We start from the raw sequence: 9587 nt of genomic DNA on the forward strand, positions 1-9587 counted from the left end.
CATCTAAGTTGTTACCATTTGGTACGTCTCTCCCAAAAGCTTGGTCTCAGGTGGCATCATTGGAGGAGGTGAGCTCTTATAGAAAATCCTTAGGTCTCTAGGACAAACTCTGTTATTATCATCCAGCAATGGCAGAGCCCAATGGATCCAGAGGCCGAAACCAATGGATCCACCTGATCTTAGACTAGAACCTTCCAAACTATAAACCAAAATAGCTTTTCCCTTTTTATAAGTAAAAAAAAATGCACAACTAGGGAAAAGAACAGTGGCTCACATCTGTAATTCCAGCTTGTTGGGACACAGAGATCAGGAGAATCACATCTCAAGGCCAACCTGGGGAACAATATTTAATAAACTCCCATCCCAACCAGCAAGTTGGGCATGGCAGTATGTGCCTGTCATCCCAACGATGCGGGAAGTATAAATAGGAGGACTGTTGTCCAGCTGGCCCAGGCATAAACACCAGGCTTTACCTGAAAAATAGAAAATGCAAAAACAGCTAGAGGTATGGATCAAGTGATAGCTCACCTGCCTAGCAAGTATATATATGGTCCTAAGTTCAAACACTGTTATCGGTAAAAAAAGAAACAAAACAAAACAAAATAGCAATTCAGTGATCAAACCATAATGAACTCAAGGAAGTCATTATTTTTATAAAGTCTAGGATTAGTAGTATGGTCACCTGTGACCAGGATCCTGCCTAAACATACCTTCTGATATTCATGCCCAGGGGGGGACATCCTCTAGAATCTGGGTTGACCTCATGACTTGATTTAACCAGCAGAAATTGGCAATGGATGGTCACACCCTTGTAGGTCTAAGTCACAAGTCTTGACAGCTTCTAGAAGTTTTGGCCTTCTAGTAAACACTAACCCACTGATATTCTATTGGAGAGACCATGTAGAAAAGTGACCTGCAAAGAAATCCTTTTCATGAATTCCAGCCACCATGAGGTACACCAAAAACAGAAGCCCCAAGAACAACCATCAGCAAAAACACATAGAACCACCTTGCTGGACCTAGGATAGCAGAATTGTTAGTAAATACATCCTAAGAGCTGGTATTCTTAATGTAGTGTGATGGGCAGCAAAGAGAGAGAGAGAGAGAGCTGAGAATCATGGTTATCTGAGGAGAGAAAAGGGGTCTAGAATCTGGATGGAGCATGTGGAAGCTCCTGATACAGCCAGTAGAGTTCTTTCTGTCTCTGACCTAGGTGGTGGCTACATTTTTTACTTTATAATGATGCATCAAGTGTCTGCTGTGTGTGGTTTTTGAATCTATATGTTGTTTTAAAATAAAAATAGTGCTTAAGAGGAAAAAGACAAAAATTACCCACATGGTTTGGCATAGATACATTTAGTCTTCTTCCAAAATTCCTTTAAACTATGAGTTCTTAGAAAAAACTATTCATTTAATCTAATCCTAAAGATTCCTTCCCTACATCATCAAACATAAAAATATGAACTTCCTCAGGTCCTAGACCTTGCAATTTGCAAGGCTAAATTAATTGCTTTTATGTGTCTAAACCCTTTATTCCCTCCTCTAAGTGAGAAAAGTATGCAGTACCAAAGAAAAGAGTGCTTTGGAAAGCTGGCTTGTATTTTCCTGTTGGCAGCAAATTTCTTGTCTCTTTTTTAAATGAATTTTCCAGTTTCAAAGAACAAAATCTGTATTGCATTTGGGGCTGTGTGTGTGTGTGTATGTGTGTGTGTGTGTGTTTTAGTATGGAATTGCTAAAATTTTAGTTTTTATACTCCTATGTTTCTCTAAAGTGCTTTAATGAGACTTCAGTAGATAAATTGGGCTTTTATTCTTTGTTTCTTCCTTTCCATTATACTTTCATCTTCATTTCTGACTTCATTCTCCATTTTACAATGCAATTTATTATACATACCTTGTTTCTGGTATTACTTACTTTTGCTGACTAAAAAAATTAAAATTGATTAGGCGATTAAAATTCACTGTCATAACTCACACTGCATATTTTATAAAATGATCACAGTACAGTTATTTTAATTACACTAGAAACTACTGCTATAAATGACACTCCTCCTGTTGCACTTTCTACCTGTGAACTCAGTTCAGACCTCTCCCAAAAGTACAATAGAGTAAAACCACAACCAGTTCAAGTAATCTATAGCAAAAATCAAATAATAAAAATTACTCTTACCAGATGTCAGTGGCTCATACCTGTAATTTTAGCTACTAAAGATCTCAGTTCAGAGGCAGCCTGGGAAGATAAATCCAAGAATCCAAGAGAGACTCTTATCTCCAATTAATCAGCAAAAAGCTAAATATTCTCTCTCTCTCTCTCTCTCTCTTTCTTTCTTTCTTTTCTTTTCTCAGTCCAAGACTGGGACTTGAACTCGGTAGCTGATGCTTTTTGCTTATTGAATGACACTCTACTAACTAAGCCAGGCTTCCAACCCCACAGTAATTGTAATTACTAGAATACCCTTGATAGAGTGGTTTTCTTGCAGCCTTTCTAGAAAAAGGAAATGTCTCATTAAGACCAGCTATTGATTCAGCATTGGACTTGGGCTCATCAAGGCCTATATTAGAATCCAGACAAGGCCACTGATGCTACAAATACTGAAGAAAACTGTCACTTCTCTGTCTACCACCTAGTGTTTTTTTTTTTCAATTGCATCTTCTAAAAAGCTCTCAATGCACAATTCTCTGCAATACTAGATTTGGGGACTTTCTGAAAAGATTTCCACTCTCAAAGTCTTAGTTTCCATTCATGAAGTTTGAAGGAGCAGAAGATTACGATTGACACAGAAAATTCCCACTCTGCCACAGTGTTCCTCATCTGGTTCTCCTATTAGCTTCATCATCAGTCTAGCATGCCTTAAGACATTTCTAACACCAGAATATGAAGACCTCAGGGTGCATTTATATATTTTCTTTTTTTTTCCTTTTTTGTCAGTTATGGGGCCCGGGCGCTGTTCCTCAGCTCTTCAGCTCAGGCTAGTGATCTACACTTGAGCCACAGCACCACTTCTGGCTTTTTATGCTTATGTGGTGCTGAAGAATCAAACCCAGGGCTTCATACATGCAAGGCAAACACTCTACCGCCAAGCCACTTTCCCAGCCTTACTTATGTATTTTCTATATAGGGCCCTCTCCCTCCTCTTTCCCCAGTTTCCTACTCCCATCTGAGGAGCTTCAATCCCACTCTTAGAGGAATCAGTTAATTTCTATAAATTAATACCTTAGACAATTACCAATGGTATAATCATTACCCACTTTCTACCATAGTTGGATCAAATCTTCTGAGATCCAGGGAAGTAGCTTTTTGTGAATTTGTTAGGATACTTTGGGCCAAAAATAACACAAGACAATTTTGTTAGGCTATGGATAACAGCTATGAATAGTAGGTTATGGGTAATAGTTTGTCTACAGATAAAATGAATACCACAAAAAGCAATGGCTTAAATAAAATGGTTTCTCTCAGTACAAAATGTCATGTCAAAACCAGCTTTACAATGTCGGTGGGGGGGGGGGAGGAGGGGTATGATTGGGTGGGGGGGGAGGGGGGAGGCTGGGAAGGGAGGTGAAGGGTAAACAAAGGAGGAGGCTGCAATGCTTGGTAAGAAATGTATGCATTATCCTGCCCATGTAATTGTAACCCCTCTGTACAGTATGTTCTCAAATAAAATAAAATTTAAAAAAAAAATGGTTTCTCTCTTACTGAGATACAGCAGTAAGTATTTCAGGGCTGGTTATGGAGGTGCTACTGTGTGAGCTCACAGGCTCCTTTGGTCTAGTCACCCTGCACTGGATGAATCTCTTCTTGCAAGGATATATCAAGGTCCAATATGGCTGCTCCCTGCAGGTTCACAACCTAGCTGGCAGTGGGGAGACAGGACAAAGAACATCACACCCTTACCATGTAACAACACTTTCTGGAAATACCATAGGACACTTCTACTTGTATCCATGAGCCAAACCTCAGATGGCTCCATCTAGTTGCAAGACAACTTGGGAAACACCTTTACTATAGCAATTCATGAAAACTGAATTTGGAAGTTCCATCTGTGATGTGAGAAGGAGACCACTGGAGATAGGAAATAACTAACCATCTTTACCACTCATACTGAAAGGGGATTTTTGTATCTTGTATACCAAGAAGAGCCTAGGGGCAGTGTGAGCATACTATCAGCAAAGTTTGCCAGGCTTCTAACTTCTCTTGGAGACTAGCTCTGTTCTGTCATGTTCCACAACTGTTGCCTCTGTAAGCTAAATCCTTGCTGCTCATTAACACAAAGACAGAGTTTCAAGCATCACCTTCAGCTGCAACAAAGAAAAAAAAAAAAGATGAGTAAGTACCCTTCCCTGTTCTCCCTTTTAAATAGAGAGAAAACTTTCCCAGAAGCAGCCAGTGGATCACCCCTTCAGGGTTATGGGCTAGACGGCAATTGCATGACAGTCCCGGGTGTGATATAATCACTGGCAAGGACAACCCACCGTGCCAAAGGCACAAAGCAATCAGCACCTACCCTTCAGGAGCCAAAACAGCATCACATGGAGGAGTTTCAGTACCTGAACAATATCTCTGCTACAAAGTAACAGGGAGAGGATGTTGGAGTTGGCATCTGACAAGGTGCGCCATATTCCACATGCTAACTCTGCCATCGCAGCGTACTGCCAGTGCTAGCCAGATAACCTGGACTCTTAGACAGCACTATCAGAATTAGTTAGATAAATCAGACCAGTTCTATATGCATCAACAAGTAACTGAAAAATGAGTGAAAGTGTGGACTAGAATTACTCGGGTAGATTGAGTAGACTATAAAACAGCTCTCTTTGTTCACCACTCTGTCCCTGGAGATTTTATACACCAGCTTACATTTTAGATAGACCTACCTAAGTTAAGCATTAATATAAATAAGGGAGCACTCTGTTCAGAGAAACTGATGATTTTTTTAATGAAACTTTTTGTGGGGTGTTTTTTTTTTTTTTTTTGGTAAACAGATACTTTTATCACTGAGCCACACCTCCAACCCTGTTTTCTGCTGGTTTTTATTAAGAGGGGCTTTCTCTTCCTGCCCAGGTACGTACCTAGGCATGATTGTCCTATGTTAGGGCTTCCATCATAGCTAGCATAACAGGAGCTCACCACCAAGCCCAGTGTCCATTCAGAAAAAAAAAAAAAAATCTCATGAACTCATCCTGGATTAGCCTTCAGACTTGACATTCCCAATCTCAGCTTCCCAACTAGCAAGGAGTATAGGCATGAGTAAATGACACCCTGCTAAAATCCATTTCTTTAAAAGCATCAAATCATTCATGAGCATTTCAAGAAAGCCACTGGATCCATCACAGTGTGGCTGACTAAGCAGTGATGAAGGAGGCCAGAAAATGTTCCCCTATTTGCTGCTAGTAGGCCCAGAAGTACACACTAGCCACAACCAAAATCTGATTTTTCCAGCTCTTTTACAACCCTTCTAGGACTTCTTTACGTGAATTTCACAGTTGTTTTCCTTTTTGACTCATTAAAAATTCAATTGTAATTTTTAAAGGAAGTGATATTATTGCTTATACAGGAAAACACATTGTGTACGTTTTCTTTTTTCTCATCTAAAATTTGTTTTCAGCCAAACCAAAAGAAGTCTTAATGCACAATTAGATAGAAAAGAAGAATGTTTTATACTGATCACTGGTACTAGGGTTGTATAAAATTCACTCCTCATTAGATCAATGCTAAAAGTCTTGCTGAAGGGCAAGAGATGGCAGTGCGATTAGTGAGATTAGTGAGTTAGTCTCAGTATCGTTTATTAATAGAAACACTTTATCAAGGAAGTTACTAGACCATCCTAAAAGTGAATTCCTTTTTTAAGATACATGGGTCTTGTTCTGGATATGGCAGTACATGCTTATAATCCCAGCTACTCCGGAAATGTAAGTAAGAGGATTACACTCTGCCCAGGCCAAAGCAGAAAACTCTATCTACAAACAAACTAAAGTCTAAAAAGCTGGAGGTACAACTTTAAGTGGTAGAACACTTATGTACTAGTACTCAATCTCCAGCACCTCCAAAAAGAAAGAGGATAAGAAGAAGGAATTGAGAAAGGAAAAAAAGAAAAGAAAAACATGAATGTACTAGTACAAAAGTGATACATTTGGAAAGGAGATAATTCCTTAACATCTGATACCTGTTTGCATGTAGACTAAATCATAAAGAAACAATATATTTGCAAGACATACATCATGATTATCATAGTTTGGAAGAACGCAAGCCACATGACAGCTGTTATATGATTCATCAGAAAGCAAACACAGATTTAGTCAGCAGCATCTTGGAGGTACAGCTGCTTACAACACATACAAAATAAAGTTAAAAGAAAATTCAAAATATATGGACTAGTTATTCTCTGGGTTAGCAAAATATATCAAGTGCCAATAAAAGTTCTGTCTCTGCTCCAGGAACTTTCAACTCCATCGTATTTCACTGATGGCTTCTTTATGAGAAACAGATAGTAAACCTGTTTCGGTGGGACTGTCGTATCTCCCATTGTTTTACTAAAATTAAATCAAAGCCTGCAGATATTTATACATTAAAGAATGGGCAGAGGGCTAAAGACAGGGTTATGGCTTTATTCAGGGTCCTGAGGCTTCAAAACCACCAAGAAATCCCAACCCTGTGATCTGCATTTGCTCATGTGCCAACAGCTTGTGCTGGGAACTGTTTCCATGTTTCCAAGGTTCTTTTCTCCTTTGGCAAGCCCGGTGTTCACATATGGAGCTATGTTTCATTTTATCTGGAGGTGCTTTAACTCTTTTCTTCCATCCTACCTTCAAAGTGCCCACCCAGATATAGGAAGAGATAAAATTGGACAAGACTAGGGAATGTAATAACTGTCACACAAGCTGCTCTTCACTTCATTTGTTCAAATATATTCATTATATGTACTTTGTGGGCCATGGCTTTTTTTCTTTTCTTTTTTTTTTTGTTGGTCGTGGGGCTTGAACTCTGGGCATGGGTGCTGTCCCTCAGCTCTTCAGCTCAAGGCTAGCGCTCTACCACTTGAGCCACCGCATCAACTTCCAGCTTTTTCTGTGGTGCTGAGGAATCGAACCCAGGGCCTCATGCATGCAAGGCAAGCATTCTTCCACTGAGCCATCTTCCCAGCTCCTCTTATATTATTGTATGAGTAATAATTTAGTTTTGAAAGAATGTTTTCTTATGTGAGTTTAATTGCTGTGTCAATGGACAGGTCATGACTTTGAGGTGGTAATATAACAGTACATCACCTTTTAGGCTTCACAAGATTACTGTGAGATTATGCTTTTATTTTAGGCCTTTCTACCACTTTCTAGGGACACTCTGTGTGTGTGTGTGTGTGTGTGTGTGTGTGTGTGTGTGTGTGTGTGTTGGCGTGTGTGTGTGTGTTGGCACTTAGGGCCTCTTGCTCTCACTTGGCTTTTTCCCTCACAGCTGGTGCTCTACCACTTGAACTACACCCCTACTTTTGACTTTTTGCTGGTTAACTAGAGATGAAAGTCTCACAGACTTTTCTGCTCTGGCTGGCTTCAAACCGAGATTCTCAGACCTCAGCCTCCTGAACAGCTAGCATTATGAGCATGAATCACTAGCAGACTGCTAGGCACAGTCTTATAAGTACTACACACCCACTTTTGCGAGGGACCAAGTACACATCCTTCTTACCCTGCTCTTCATTTCCTTGACTCACACGACAGCCAGATTCTTAAAAGGATGGCAGGTTTTCTTTAGCTAAACAAAATATCCATCTCTCCTCCTTTTTAATAAACAGTGGCAGAAGGGTATGTGAGACTAAGTTTTATTCCCTGACAGCGTGGGTGGTTGATGATTCCCTCCCTTCCAAGAAAAGACCGCCGAGCAGGAATCGGGAAAACCGATTACTGTACACTGCCCTTAGAGCGCCTGAGCGGACCTCTTATTAAAATGGTTTAACATGCCATAGTGATCCACAAATACGGAATCAAGACACCAAATAAGCGCTTTCCTCTTGGGAAAAAGTTCAAGGTCCAGAAAAGGGTGCTGCTAGGAACAGCTTAACCATTTCTTTTAAAGACTTAAGGTAACACTTAAAGAATCTAACACCTAGTTTTAAAGGGATGTGTGCAGCAAGGAAGGGGAGAGGGAAGAAGCAGCTGAAACTCTCAGAACCGCCCCCCTCCCCAGGTTAGGGTGTGGTTGAAGGCCGAGGGGGGCGGGGGGGGGGGAGGGCTGGAGGTGTCGCGGCCGACTTGTGACTTCCTGAAGTTTCAGCTCGGTTCGGTTTTCTCCTGCCTCTAGCTCTCGTCTGAGTCACCCTATCTCTGCCGATCTCCCAAGATGAGTTTCTGTCCTTCCGTCACTTTAGCAACTGTTACAAAACACTCATGGTGGGGGGGGTTCCTCTTTTGCCACCCCCCCCCCCCCACTGGAGGAGGGTAGGGAAGCACACAACCTGAGGACTCAGGAAGTCACCCTGCCAGGGCTCTCCAGTCCGGTGCCAGCTGGGCCCCACCGCCCCGAGCTGTCACCAAAGCCAGCCAACTTTCCGTGGAAAGTCCGCTGCTGGCCGGGGTCAGGGATCCCCGGAGGGAAATCTCAGCAAGGCCGGGGCATCCCCGCTGTTCTCCGGCTCGCTCGCTCGCTCTCTTTCAAAACCTGCTCCCACGGAGTTACTAGGGGGCCGGGTACCCCAACACCAGGTGCTTCAGGACGGAGGGGTGGGGGATGAGGGACGATCACCAGCAGAACTGACCCTGGGGCGGCCAGAGCCGGAGCGCCAAGTCCCCCGGTCCCTGCGTCCTGCACCTGACTTTCCCACGCGTCCCCCGGCGCGTCGCAGCCACCCCGCAGTCCCCACCGCAGCCACCCGGCCTGGCGCGCAGGGAACCCGGCTGCGGGCGGCGGGGTGCGCCCCCGCGATCCCCGGCCCCGCCGAGATCGGGTCGGGTAGGAAGGCGCGTGGGTCCCCGCGGTACCTCGGATGTAGGCGCACTTGCCCTCGTCCAGCTGGCTGGAGGCCGAGCCGCCCATGGCGGTGGGTGGTGCTGCCCGCGGTGCCTACCGCCGCCCCGACTGCCCAGCGCGCGCGTCCCGGGCACCACCGACCGCTCGGCCGCCCCGACGAGACCCGCCGCTCGCTCCCGCCGCTGGCTGCGTCTGGGAACCCGGCTCGGCGACTCCTGGAATACTTCCTCCGAGAGGCGTCGCCTTCTAGGGCGCCTCCTCCGGTCCGCGCCCTCGGAGGATGGGTGGGCTGGCCTCGGGCAGGCCTCCCGCCCGCGCCGCCCCGCTGCGCCGCTCTGCCTCGCGAGGGCTTCCCGCTCCTCTCTTCGCCCACTTTTATTACATATGCGCAGGTCCTGGGGCTTGAACTCAGGGCCTGAGCACTGTCCCTGAGCTTTTTCACTCAAGACTCATGTTGTACCGCTTGAATCACAGCTACACTTCTGGCTCCCACCCCCTCCCAGTCCTGGGGCTTGAACTCAGGGTCTGGGCACTGTCCCTGAGTTTCTTTTGCTCAAGGCTAGCACTCTACCACTTGAACCACACCACCACTTCTGGCCTTTTCTGTGTCTGTGGAACTGAGGAATCGAACTCAGGG

The 9587-nt window shown here is 44.0% G+C and overlaps 1 protein-coding gene across 1 annotated transcript in view; it reads right to left on the reverse strand.

Annotated features, from left to right (window-relative positions):
- Niban1 (niban apoptosis regulator 1) overlaps nucleotides 1–9154 on the reverse strand; it is a 148314-nt gene extending 139160 nt beyond the window's left edge. Inside the window, exon 1 of the mRNA XM_042674546.1 lies at nucleotides 8962–9154. Within this exon, the coding sequence (XP_042530480.1) occupies nucleotides 8962–9016 (55 nt within the window). The 5' untranslated portion in view covers nucleotides 9017–9154. The remainder of the gene's footprint in view (nucleotides 1–8961) is intronic.
- Nucleotides 9155–9587: the final 433 nt, after the last annotated feature.

This window comes from Dipodomys spectabilis, unplaced genomic scaffold, assembly GCF_019054845.1.
Source record: "Dipodomys spectabilis isolate Male_0828 unplaced genomic scaffold, ASM1905484v1 ptg000019l, whole genome shotgun sequence".
In the NCBI taxonomy this organism is placed as follows: domain Eukaryota; kingdom Metazoa; phylum Chordata; class Mammalia; order Rodentia; family Heteromyidae; genus Dipodomys; species Dipodomys spectabilis.